The sequence below is a fragment of the Podarcis raffonei genome, chromosome 9 (genome assembly GCF_027172205.1).
Source record: "Podarcis raffonei isolate rPodRaf1 chromosome 9, rPodRaf1.pri, whole genome shotgun sequence".
NCBI lineage: Eukaryota > Metazoa > Chordata > Lepidosauria > Squamata > Lacertidae > Podarcis > Podarcis raffonei.
Genome location: NC_070610.1, coordinates 40662731 through 40676779, shown reverse-complemented (window position 1 = coordinate 40676779; position 14049 = coordinate 40662731). Strand labels below are relative to the sequence as shown.

At 41.2% G+C, this 14049-nt stretch overlaps 1 protein-coding gene across 1 annotated transcript in view; it reads right to left on the bottom strand.

Annotated features, from left to right (window-relative positions):
* DCHS2 (dachsous cadherin-related 2) overlaps positions 1-14049 on the bottom strand; it is a 100408-nt gene that overhangs the window by 27338 nt on the left and 59021 nt on the right. Inside the window, exons 4-9 of the mRNA XM_053403067.1 lie at positions 11596-11832; positions 9343-10362; positions 7319-7506; positions 6448-6547; positions 2571-2728; positions 208-1048 (exon numbers count right to left, since the gene is read on the bottom strand). Of these exons, the coding sequence (XP_053259042.1) occupies positions 208-1048; positions 2571-2728; positions 6448-6547; positions 7319-7506; positions 9343-10362; positions 11596-11832 (2544 nt within the window). The remainder of the gene's footprint in view (positions 1-207; positions 1049-2570; positions 2729-6447; positions 6548-7318; positions 7507-9342; positions 10363-11595; positions 11833-14049) is intronic.

The following is a 14049-nucleotide window of genomic DNA, read 5'->3' as shown; positions in this document are numbered from 1 at the left end:
TGGATCATGCATTTCTACAGTCCTTTAATATATGTTAAATTCTGTGTGGAAGCTGGTGAATGTTTACAAGTTTCCACAACACTTTTGCTCTATGTTCAATCAAAAAGTTGCTGTCAAGAGTTCAATTTTTTTTTTAAAAAAAAAAAGGAGATGGAAAGAATTCCCAGTGCGACTTCTATGGGCTAACTTAGCCCTTTTTACCCTTACCTGCAGTTTTATCTATTACAAATGGATGGTCTTCATTATTCGAGAGAAGATGGTATGTGACTTGTCCATTCCTTCCTTGGTCTAGATCCCGTGCAAGTATGTGATGCACTAATGAGCCTACCTCTGCGTCTTCTCTAACGTAGGAAAGAGGAGATGAAACGAAGCTAGGGTGGTTATCGTTGACATCTAAAATGATGACTTTTGCTGTCAATGAACTCTGCCTGCGATCAGTCAAGTTTGCAGCCTGATCTGTTGCTGATACTGTCAGGACAACAAATGGAGTCATCTCTCGGTCAAGGGGAACTGCTGTGATTAAGCTACCGTAAGAGGGGTGAATGAGAAAGGGATTTTCAGCAAAGCCATTCCCGTGTATAGAATACTGAAGGTTGCTGTTTAAAAAACTTCCATCTCCATCTTTTGCATTAAACGTGTACACCAAGGTGCCAACGGGCACATTCTCCTCTATCCCAATTACAACGAAGTCATCCTGGAAAGATGGTGAGTGGTCATTTTCATCTTTGACATCAATACTAAGGAAAAAAGTATTATTCTGTGGAGAACTATTCAGGTATTCGTTCACAACAACTCTAAGGAAGTAGTGAGATGCTGTTTCATAATCAAGTTCCTTGGAAAGAAACAGATCCCCAGTAGCACTGCTGATTTCAAATGGAGCATCAGAATCTTCTTCAAATATGCTAAAATGCTGTTTTCTGTTGGAATATGGGTGCTGATGAGGTAATTTTAGAGAGCCCAGCATTTGCGCAGGCCTAAAATTTTCTGGTAGGACAAAATGTCTGATGTTTGGGGAGGGAACAGATCTCCCTTGGGGAAGTGGGATTACCTGAAACAAAAGAACAAAGTTTGAAAAGCGAAACAAGCAAATAGCACTAATACTCCTCTTATTTATTGAAAATATACTTTACTTTTTCTAGGACATTCATTGTTCTCAGCCTGAGCACATGTACTTCAGCTAATGCTAATATACCTCAGGAATTCAACAAGCAGCACAAGTGTTTACACTTAGAAGAGGCTTCTTATCGACGCCCATTCCTCAGCCACAAATTTATCATTCCCTAATAGCCGAAAGAGTTCCTGTGCTTGTAAGAATACAGCCCACACAAAACACGATAAATGGTTTAATCTATCAATTGATTTTTCAGAAAGGTTATCAAATCACAGCAGGAATTGCTTTGGTGCAAATCTTTCTAACCGTCTCAAGCACTTCCAAGAATCATAACCCAACAGTCGCATAATCAGGAAAAACTACTAGAGGATTCTTTAAAACTAACTAAAGTTACCTTCTTTTTGGCAATGTGCTATGAATCTTATATTTATCTGGCAACAGAGGTCTTGATGAAGGCCCATAATTGAGGAAGGAATATTGGAAAAAGGAGGCTGCACCATTTCAAAAACAAATTAAAAGTGGCAAACTACAAAAGGTGCAAATCTCCTTAATACTATGCAATCTTGTGCATAACTTGCACAGTACTCACTGTGCAAACCACAAATGTTATCTCAACACAGTGTGTGTGTGTGTGTGTGTGTGTGTGTGTGTGTGTGTATTACAGTGCTCCTACTAAAAAACTTAAATTAAAGGTATTTATTCAAACTTCATAAGGTATGGTCTTTCTACACAGGGGCCAGCAAGTCTCCTTTACTGAAGCTAATCAGTAAGTATATCCCCTGACAGAATAGCAACTGTGGTTTGAAATGTACCAGGTTAAATCATGTTCAACACTGCCTGCATTCGCACAATTCCAATTTGCCACTTTTGTCTGGTCATAATGGTACAAACCAACAACAGTGATGATAAGTGAGTATATTCAGAAAAGCAATCTCAGGAGGTTCCCAAGGTTTGGTTCAGAGGACAGTAAGTTCTCTTTAAAAAGTCTCTGATCAGGCCAACAGTGTCAGGCAAAGGAACAATCTGATAAAGACAGAGAGTTGGATCCCATCTAAATTATTCATAATTAGGTCCCATTGATCACAAGCTGTAATTGATTACAATGAAATTTATTTCACATTGCTTCCAATGGGACCTAAGTACAACTAACTTAGTTTGCAACCAAGACACACACACGTGTGTGTGTTTCAGAGTGTTTGCAAGTTTCCCACTAATTTCTCTTTTTAAAAAAGTGTATTGCCTTTGTCACTTTCACTGATGGCTTCCGCTTAATGAGGCAGAAATGTTTGGCACGACATTTGCAGTTCCTATATTTAAAATTGAGTAAAACATTTTCCCTTTCCAGTATTGGCTCAGCAGAGAAATATATGGATTGTGGGGGAGAGGGTGCTCCAGGCATGTTCTAACTGGTTTGTGCTCCAGATACTTCAAGAAAACCATGCCTGTTTTAAATCAATACCTCCACAGTGATGACTACTTGTCCTTGAAGAGGAGGGACTCCCTGATCAGCTGCAGTGATTGCCATTTGGTAGCTTGAACGCCAATTGTACAAAAGAGCTTCAGTGGTCCTTAACTCTCCACTGCTGCTGTCAATCTGAAAATGGCCTAAACTTTCCCCTGAAAAAGATAACAAAACTATTAATATACTTGCACATTAAGAAGTGCTATAGAAACAGTACATCACAGAACAAACCTAAGTCCTGAGGTGGTATCAACAAAGTAGTCCCGTTAGTTCGATTTTTGGCTGCACAGTAGAACTGCCCCTCATATTCCCCTCCATATGCATCCCCTAAATGTGTTATGGGGGCAGATCTGGGGAGGGGGAGAAAAGTTGCAGGAGAACTTCTATCACAGAAACGAAAATCCTTGCGCTGACAGAACTACTTTGTCGAATACAATCCTGAGTGGCTGCAACAGATGCCTTCAATAAACACTGGGTGTATACTGAAGATAGAACAGATTGGTTACGCTGCATAACTATCAATATAAATGCCCATGTGTATACTTACGGACCATAAAACAAGACGAGAAACAATTTTGGTGAAAAATTGGCACAAAAACTACATAAAAATAGTTTCTGGTAACCAGAGCAGAACAAAAAACCTGACAACGGGGATAAAATATAATTTAATGCAACCATTCTGCACTTGACTACATTTTACAACTATTCCCAAATATTGATTCTGCTCTATTAAATATTTTCATAAATAATCTCCTGCTAAATGCTGAGTTTAGGCTATCGGCATCAACTGACACCTACAACTTTTCTTCAGTCTGCGAGAGAACAACTATTGTCAGAAAACCTCCACTAAACAAGAGATGGGAGCCAGTAAACCAGTGCAGCATGTTCTGAAAGTCCCTGGCTGAAAAACTAGAGTGAACTGAACTCCCCCCCCAAGCCCCTTATGGATGTACAGTACTTCTGTCTCTTGTCCTAATAGGAAGTACATGCACAGTTCAATGGACAAGATGCAAGGATCACAGCTGTAGAACACAGGAAGAAATGATCCAGAGAAGCTGCAACAAGGTGTGCTTGCATTTGCCCCTGCAAAGGCACTGTAAGAGCCACTTCAAAATCCTTGTGTAGCATCCATATGGATTTTAGGCCCTCTGGAAACACAGAGGATGTGGTAACAGCTTTGTTGGCCTTACCAAATATCAAGGGACATGGCCTGAAGAGCAGACAGGATGCCTGAGGGAGGCCTTCATTATAAACCTTTAAGTGCCAGGCAAAAACGTTCCTCTTCAGCCAACCTTTTGGCTGATTAACACCTGATACTCTTTTAAATGCATTGTGAGAATGGGGAGGTATTTGTTTTTCTTTTTACTATGTATTTTTGTGTTTTTTATCTTGAATTTTTTATGCTGTGAACCACCCTGAGATCTATGGATGAAGGCCGGTATACAAATTTAATAAATAACGATAATAATAACATCCTACTGCCCAAGGACTCTGCAACACATGCCTAAGTCAAAACCATTTTACCCGCCTAACCCAGAGTCCAAATCAGAAGGAAAAGTGAATGGTAATTGTCAGTGAGTTAAGTTTATCATGAAGAACAATGGATATTTCTCCCTTTTTTAACCTAAGGGCCAGAGGGATTTCTTGATGCCTGCACCCAAGAATAAAAACAGGAAGACGCAGCACCAGCATCTGACAGCCCATTCCCTCAGGAGCCAAACAATAATGCTCTGCACCAGCTGTAGTTTCTGAACAGTGGTGCTATTTTATAGCATACCCTAACCCTAGTAGTTCAGGAAGGCAATCTCCAACTTCCATGGTTTACTTCCATGGAGAGGCCCAGAAAACAGGTTTCACGTATCCAGTTTCTCACAATTAGGAATGAATGAGCTAGTCATTGTGGGGTTAGTGAAGTCTGGATTTCTTGCTTTCCCCCAAGATATCACATGCAGTATGTGAAAGTATGTTAGGCTACAAGTCTTCCTGGGAGGACTTTAGGAAGTAGTTACTGTTCTTTCTCTGTTAAGGAAAAGAGGTAATTTGGTTTTCATGGTACTTTAGTTTGAGTTCATTCACCAACAAATAATTATGACAAGTATAAGCTGACTCTGGGATGCAAATTGGAGCTACGTTGAAGCGTAACAGTTGAGAAATGTAAAATTCATCTGTATTAAGATTGCATTATTCTCTACCAGTTTTAAATTCAGGGATACAAATTATTCTCGATTCAAACGGGCTAATAATCACAACTTTGCTAAGAAAAAAAAAGCCAACATTTAAGGATAAATAACAATGATATTTGAATGCGAATAGTGTAAAAAAATGGTTGTTTCAAAAATGAAGTTCGGCCATGTGTTTAATGTTGCAGAAGTGAAGAGTCATGTTTCAAAGACTAATAAATGTATCAAGCAGTGTTAGAAACTGAGATATGAAAGCTAGGAGCTAAATGGCACCTCAAACCTAAGTTATGGGCACAACAACGGAATGTCTAGGCACACTTTTTTATAACAAGAATACAAAGCTGAAAATGAATGAACTGCAGCTAAAATGTTATGTTCATTTTTCACATGGTCTGGTCCTTTCCCTGCCCACCCCCCTAATATTATTCAGAGTGTCTCTTCTCCAGTCTTCAGAGAGTAGCTGGAAGTGGAGAGGCAGAAAAAGCTCCTCCTTTCCTTCCACTCTGCAGTTTTAATCCAAAATCTTGGGCGTACTACTGCACTCAGAGCTCAGAAACTGCTCGCGCTAATGAAATTCCCTGCTGCAAAATGCACCTAGAACAATGAGAGTTTCGAACACTGGTATCTAGGCATGAATTTTAATAGGCTATAGCCTAACTCATAAGACAGCAATAAAATATTGGTCTGTTAGGTTTCCATGGGACTTTTTTTTTTAGTTTCCTCCTTTTGCTCTTTTTAATAAGGACTGTAAAAAGCTGGAGGCTCTGTCACTATTTTATGTTCAATGACTCCAGAATAAATATGCAGTGCATGATCACAGATCGTTAGCACTAGAGAGGGTCATTTTAGACCTGCAATTTTTTAATTTTTTTTATAAATAAGCCAAAACTAGGACCTAGTAAAAGGAAAGATAAGAACACTTCAGGATTAGACCAGCATACTGCTTTCAGAGTCCAGCGTCCTGTTCTCAAAGTGACCAACCAGAAGACTGTGGGAAGTCAATGAGCAGGACATGATTGCAAACACAGTTTTGCTGCAGAATTCTCTCCAGCAAACATTCGACCCAACAAAGGATGAAATAGGATCTACACAAGCCCCCATTGTTTGCTCACATTATCTTTTGATCCCTGTCCCAGACTGTCATGGTCAATTCCTATAGGAAGAAGATTTCCAGTTAGTCATGGGAAAGGAAAGGTCATTTTCCCACTGGGACGGTGAAAGCATCTGCCTATAACAGATGAAATCCTAAACTACACTGAACATGTTTTACTTAGTGTTACCAACTTAATCCTGGGTGTGCTAAGTGAGTGCTTTCGATTAAGAATTCTAAACGCAACAAAAACAAGCGTGGAAGGATAAAAAGGTAGAGAGAGCTACTCCCGATATTACAAAGATCATGAAAGCATGAAGAGAGAAATGTCAATAATAATAAGTTTGAAAATCAGACATTTTTACAACTCTCACATTTAAAACTGAATATACCTCATAATAAACAGGCAGCATGCCACATGTGATGGAGAGACGTGGGAATTCCACTTAATAAACTTGAATCAGTGTTTGATTCAGAAAAGAGAAGTTTCCAAGAGCAGCCAAGACCAGATCTTTGCCCTCAGTTTATGTTGTACAACTTTGCCCAATGTATCTGGATATCGTGCACTTTCTTATCTCTACTTGAGAAGTAAGGATTTTTTTACCTGAGGACAATGAATATAACACGATCCCACTGTTCCCAGAATCAAGGTCCTTGGCAAACATAGTGGCAACCAGGGTTCCTGCTGGTTGCCCTTCCAAAACCTAATAGCAAGCAGGTGGATTAAAATTAGACTTTCCACAGAAGAAAGACCAACTAAATTAATATACATTAAAGAAAGGTTCAAAACTAAAGCACTAAAAGGGAATGGCAGAGTGCAAATGGAAAGGCTTTTAATGGGCATCCAGACCCATTAAATGGGCTATTAGAGGGTGGGAGAATGGGCAGTTCAAAAAGAACATTTGGGCAGTTCAAAATTCCAAGTCATGCAGAAGTTGCATTACGTTAGGCAATGTGAAGAACTAATTGATAAAAATGTGAAAAGTAAATTAAGTAGTCTGGGTCCCCCAGACCCTGATCACGCATTCCCATTCTGTGGGATAAGCAGCTGCATAGAACCAACATGTCTATGGGCTAGTAGCATATGCAGCAAATGTAAGCTACAGTAAACTGAAAATTAAGTTTAAACAGATTTTACCTCAATAGTTTGATATATTAGAATCATGCTTGTCCTGATTATGTGCCAACTGTGCTTTTCGGCTGTTTCCCCGTATTCTAACCACAAGATGGTGCTCAAAACAAATTTTTAAAAAATTATTGTGTGCTGCAGTAAAGACACTATGAGGTTTAAAAGGCCTTTTTTGCTTACATTGGTCTGTAAAATGCAAATTTAACACCTACACTGGTTGGAACATGCGTTTCATTTAAAAACAACTCTTTCACATTCTGTCACACATTAATAGCATTCATACGCGACACAAAGGTGCTTCTTCAGGTTACACATGGATAGGAAAGGGATTTCAATCTGTTCAAACCTTGACATGTAGCTCTGCTCCAGACAGAAGCTGCGGGAAGCATGGGTGGTTGTCATTGAGATCGGTAACAGAGATATAGACTGTTATTGTGGCATTATGTTGCGGGACCCCGTGGTCAGTCACCAGAGCAATCAGGTAGTGGTGAGTCTGCTGTTCATAGTCTAATGCAACCCAGTTTATAATTTCACCTGGTGGGGGGGGGGGAGAAACAGTGATAAAAAAAAGAACATTATGGGCTGCATATAACAGGTTTTAATAAGCTGTGCACGCTTTACAGCACACTCTGCCTTAACCACGTCAGTCACTTGATATGCACACTGCATACTATAGAAAGCCAAGAGAGATCCTGTCACTCAGCATATATTTGTGTACCCTGGGGTCATTATAACTTTGCTGGACTCCAAGTGACTCCACTTCACACAGAAACAGCTAACTTTAAAGCCAGATGGCTGCTCTAAAGAAGCCAAAATATTTCCTTCTTCCAGCCAGCAGAAAAGAGCAAAAATTATTTTAGTTGTTAGCCAGCTGGAAGAGACATCATATACCAGGGATTTCTCATCACAGACCCTTTGGAGGGACCAGCAAGGATTTTCTTCACTTTGCTGTAGGAGCTGAGGATATTCTGCAGCCCTGCACCCCCTTACCACGACCAGCTGGCCTTCTTTATCGCAGGATTTTGGGTGCTTCGTAAGAAATCCATTCCTATGGAACTGTGCTGTATTTCTTTGATCTCACACTATCTCTCTAAACCCAGCTATATTAGCCATTCTGCTTTCCTCGTTTTCCAGACGGCAAGCAGTGGAGAGTAGTCTCAGATTCCACATCTGTGTAGTACAAGGCCTCTCCCGCCAGCTAGCTCTGTCACTCGTGCCTGACTTTTTATTACACAATCCCTTCTGATTGATTTTCAGCGTTTCATTTTATCTTGTTAAAATACCTGTCTTTGTTTATCCTGGGTTTTGGCATTCGATTCAACCAGCGACCTTCACCTCCTCAAATGCTAATCTTACATTTCACATAGAGTTGTGATACAAAATTATTAGACATTTTCACACCAATGTCCTTGAATTGTGTCCAAAGCGGCAAGAGTTCCAGCTACAGATATAGTACAGTGGAAGGGAGCAAGCAGTAGGTATAAATTGAGATCAGGGTAGATCCTTCACCAGGAAGAACAATGGAAAGTCAGCTGATAGCAACACAACAAACTGAAAGCCAATGGATCAGTTAAAGGAGAAGAGATGTCAGGTATGGTAAGGATGGGATAGTATTAGGAAGAGAAAGATGTAGGCAGGTCCCAGGGCAGGGCTGGGAAGATACAAATGGAAGATTGCAAACGTTTTAAGAAAATGTTTTAAGATTCAGAGATGGGCATGAAAAAAGTATGGAGGTATCAGACTGGTAAGTCTGACCAGCATCTGTCCTGGAAGTCATCTGCTCAGACCATATGTAATGTATGTGTGGAATGGTGGAACTGCTTGCCATCCAACTTGGCACTTTTGCAGGGGTTTGAGTGTTGCCCCTGACAGTGATCTGTAACCATCTTTGCTAGCAGTTTTCACAGATACTTGTGATGGCATCAGCAGTACCATGCTCGTTCCTTTGAGCTGCTGATCACTGCTCAATAATAGCTCAAAGGTAAAAGAAAGAAAGAAAGAAAGAAAGAAAGAAAGAAAGAAAGAAAGAAAGAATACTACTAAGTGACCTGCAGGTAATATTATTTACATTTCTGACTTTTTAATATACTGACAATTCACTTTGCAAAGCCTATCATGAGTTTTGAGTGTATGCAGAAGCTAGATCCACCAGTGGAGAGAATTCAGTTGTTCTCTCTTTTGTCTGCCTGTTACGTCCCACTGTTTTCACCCTGAATTTGGACATGCAAATTATATTCATTCACACACACACACACACACACACACACAGAGAGAGAGAGAGAGAGAGAGAGAGAGAGGACAAACACTCTAGTTTAGCAGAAAGCTTAACATCCCGCAAGGAGAACAGGGAAGATTATTAAAACATATTACCTGTATTGGAATTGATTTTGAAATATTTTCCATCTGATAAGAGGAAATAGGAGAGCTGCGCATTTCTTCCAGAGTCCTTGTCAACTGCGGCTATTGTGCCAACCACACCTTGGGCTAACGAACTCTCCTCCACGTCAAAAAAATAGGCATCACGCAAAAACACCGGAGAATTGTCATTTTCATCCATTACGTTAACTATCACTGATGTACTTGCATTCTGCCCTGACTTATCTGCTCTGCTAGTAACAAAGGCTCTAAAACTATGCATTTGTGTAAGTTCATAATCTAAAGGATTCCGTAGGTAGATCACACCTGCTTCTGGATCAATTCTAAATGAAGCAGAATCCATGTTATGCTCCAAGGAGTACACAACATTCCCAGGGGTACGCTGGGGATCTAACTTCCGGGCTTGGATTTGCAGAATTCTGACACCTATGGGTGCTGCTTCACTGACTTCCACCTGATAAACCAAATTTTCAAAAGTCAATGTGGGGCATCCCTTATGCTCATCGATTACCACACGTAGGATCAACAGAGAACTCAAGGGAGGACTTCCATGATCTTCTGCTGCAATGTGCACCACCGTGTGTTCATGCTGTTTATCACTATCCAAAGTTCTGGCAAGGTACAGTACCCCGAGAACGGGATCAATGGTAAAAATACTTGATCGATTGCTTACAATGGCGTACCGGACTGCACCATTTAGCCCACTGTCTTTGTCCTCCGCATGAGCGATGTAAAGAGCTGCGCCAGGCACCGTGCTTCGCGATATATTAATCTGGTCAGATTCCGACACAAACACTGGAGGGTTGTCATTGACGTCAATCACGGTTATGTTGACCTGGGCACTGCTGTAGACGGGGGAGCTTCCCAACTGTGACTGGACTGTGAGAAGGGTGTGATAATGGGCTTCATGGTCGAGCTGCTTCTTAGTGCGGATGATTCCATACTGCGGGTCAATAGAAAACCTTCCGTAGGGATCACCAGAGGAAATTCTGTAGGAAACCGTTTCCAATAAATCTGTAAAGAAGATTAAAAACAAAACACACCCCCGTGTCAAAGAAGAGGCATCCAATTTGTTAGAAGATCCACTTAGCTGAATATGCTCTAGAGCATTTGAGAAATGTATGGCACAGCAGTGCTAAGTGAGTTGAACAGTTTAAACGCCTCTCTGGATGTTTGTTTCCTAAGTTTTTGCGTTTTCTTTCTTTCTTTTTTGCTGTAATCTCTAGGGTGTAGTAGAAAAAAATGGATGCTGTGCAGACCAACTTAAAGGCACGCAGTAAGCCCATTTACGAGATCTGTATTTTCACCCCATAGGTGTGATTAAATTTTATGAAGAAATAAATATCATTTCTTACATTTAAAATTATACAGGAACTCTTTCCAACTAGGTCAGGTTGAACAGAGGAATTCCACTCTAAGCAGACACATAAACATTCCAGTATAGCCTAATTTTAAGACTCTAGTATAACTGTTATGAGAACTAAGGGTCAAAACCTCAACCCACTGCACAAACCAGGAAGCTGTAACACATAGAGAGCATGCACGGAGTGGGGGAAGGAGAGGCTCTCAAAGCCTAGGGAAATTGACTTTTCCCAGGAAACCATGGAGAGTCAGTATCAAACCTTCCTAGGCCACTGCCAGGCCACATCCTGTAAGGGTTGCAATGTATTAAGTAATTAAAGCATTTGCTTATGTAGAGGAGAATAGCAGAATATGTGAAGCCACAGATGCATCTTTAGTCTCTCACTGTGCTTCTCAATATATATAGTGTTCAAGCTGCTTAAAAAAGAACAAGAGTCCCATGACACCTTAAATACCCACAAATTTATTGCTAAAAGCTGCCTTTTCAGCTCACCTATTCAATTCAGTTTTAACAGGCTTGTTTGAACATAACACTAAGCTGCTGTTTAGCAGCTCAGTCTTTGCCAACCTGGTGTTTTAGACCACAACTCCCATCAACCCTGACCACTAGTCATGCTGGCCTGCGATGATAGTAGTTATAGTCCAAAGCATCTGGAAGGTTCCAGATTGGGGAGGCTGACCCAGATTTGTCTGAAAGTGCTAACCCAGCCCAGCAGAATAACCATGGTTTGTTTTCTGGCATGAAACCATGGCACAAACCCATGGTTTGTTTTTTGGCTTATGAACCGTGTAATTTTTAAAGTATAGTTTGGCTGCATATGTTTGTAGCCTGTAACAAATCAGGGGGTGCTGGAATCTGTCTGAATGTCTTCCAAGGCCACTTACTCAAGGGCTCCCTTGCTTTCACCGTTCCGACGGCACTTCCTTCAGGGGCATCTTCGGGGATGGAAAAAGTGTAACGTGATCTCTCAAAAACAGCAGGAGCCACAGCCGTCTGCAGGATCTTCACAGTCACAACTGCATTAACAGTGGAACCAAGGCCACCTCCATCCCGGGCAGAAACAGCCAACAGCACACTGGTATGTTCCACGTTACTGAGAGATGCTATCAGGTAGACGATTCCTGTAAAGGAGAAGAAAAGGTGAACAAATGGGACAAGAAAATTATCTCTCCCTGTCATTTCTGAAGTTCAGAAGTGTTAGCCACAGAATTGATGTGTACTTAAAAATAAATATGTGTTAAGAGTACCACTGCAAGAGTAGAAAAAACGAAAGTTCACCTATATTGTTTATATATTTTGGAACACGGTTTCTGTTTGCTGTGAATTTGGACACCTCTTGGGATAGCATGACTGAATTTGGCACGATGGTTCCTGAGTTCAAGCATCAGGATAGAGTGGGGTGTTTGAGTGTAGAAACAAGCCTACAGTGCAAGAGTAAATTTTACATTCACTGCTCTGCACACTTTTGCCTCTTGCCCAACCCACTGAAAATGGTTCTCCATCCTGGCCTAGAAGAGGGCAATCAAATCTAGCTCTGCCTACTTGCTCATGTCTTTAACAACTGTCCTGATTCTTCCAAGCCTCCTAACCATAAAAGAATCTGCAATGCAGCCTTCAGCTTCTTTGCCCTTCCAAAGAAGCCTTACCATTATTTCCATTTTGGATATGTGAGAAGTGATTTAAATCCAGTTCCTCCATTTCCCAATACCCTATCCATGGGACAAGGGTGGCGCTGTAGTCTAAACCACTGAGCCTCTTGGGCTTGACAATCAGAAGGTTGGCGGTTCAAATCCCTGCAACGGGGTGAGCTCCCGTTGCTCTGTCCCAGCTCCTGCCAACCCAGCAGTTGGAAAGCATGCCAGTGCAAGTAGATACAGGTACCGCTTTTTATTACTTTTTTATTCTGTCATGGTGTTCTCTTGCACCAGAAGTGGTTTAGTCATGCTGGCCACATGACCCGGAAAGCTGTCTGTGGACAAACGCCGGCTCCCTTGACCTGAAAGCAAGATGAGCGCCGCAACCCCATAGTCGCCTTTGACTGGACTTAACCATCCAGGGGTCCTTTTTACCTTTTACTCTATCCATCCACAGGGTCACATGAATGACCCTCATTCCATGCATTCCCTCAGATGGAATAAAACATGAATTAATTTTAGAGAATCCAAGTTTGTGTGTTTCTTTTGTTACAGTCCATTAAGGGATAAAGCTGTTACTAAAAACCTAGATTTCACCCATTTTCATAATCAGGACTATTGGCTGCACTTCAGTATCATACCACTCACACAGATACCAAAAGGAACAAACTTCGGGGGGGAGGGGGAGTGACTGCCAAGTTGGTGGAAACCACAGGAAGGGAGAGTGTTCTTGTGCTTGAATCCTGTTTGCAGGTTTCCCACAGGCATCTGATTGGCCACTACGAGAACAGAATGTTGGACTAGATGGGCCATTGGCCCAATCCAGCGGGCTCTTCCTATGTACTTAAGACCACAAGCATATAAAAAGCACTTTACGTTTTCTTCAGGATATCCAATATCTGTCTCATTTTGTTTAAAACATAATCATACACATATGCTTGATTCTAGGTGGTGTGTTTTCTAGCCAAACGCTCTTGCGCGTGTTTTTCACTTAATACGGTTCAAACTAATACGCTATTTCTTCTGTTTTGAGCATTATTGCAGAAGATACCGTGTTAGGGCTGTTCTGCTAACACTTGCCTAAGAGTTCACCCTGTGCTAGAATAGGCAAGTTCTCACACTCCTGTCTGTGCAAGGGAATGTGCAAGTGGAAGAACATATTTCAGCTAGGCTCTACTTGGGAAAGCAGCCCATCCATGAGTGGGAGATGCCTTTAACATCTGAAAGGGCACTTCTGGAACCAACCTATTACCTTTAATTCTCATCTGTTACAGACTGAGGCACAGGACCAATGACTTCATTTATTAAAGTTTAGTGCAACTCAAGGAGGCGAGATGCTCACGAGTCCTTCTCTCCAATAGCAAAACGCAGCTTTTCAACAGAGAATGTAGGGCAATAGAAGGCATGGAAATTCCATGAAGGATCAGGTGTAATGAAGAAGAAGAGGAGGAGGAGGAGGAGGAAGCCACCCTATATGTACTCGCTGGAGATCAAGACCACTTCATATGCCTCATGCAGTCAGACCATCAGTATTTTCTCTACTGACTGACAGCAGTTCCAGCATTTCAGACAGGAGTAGGAAGAATGGTGAATAACAAGATCTGACTTAACAATGTAGATTTGTTTAATCAGCTGAATGACTAATTTGGGATAAAGCGTTAAGGAGGAGAATGGAAAACAGATGAAGCAGATAAATACTTACAG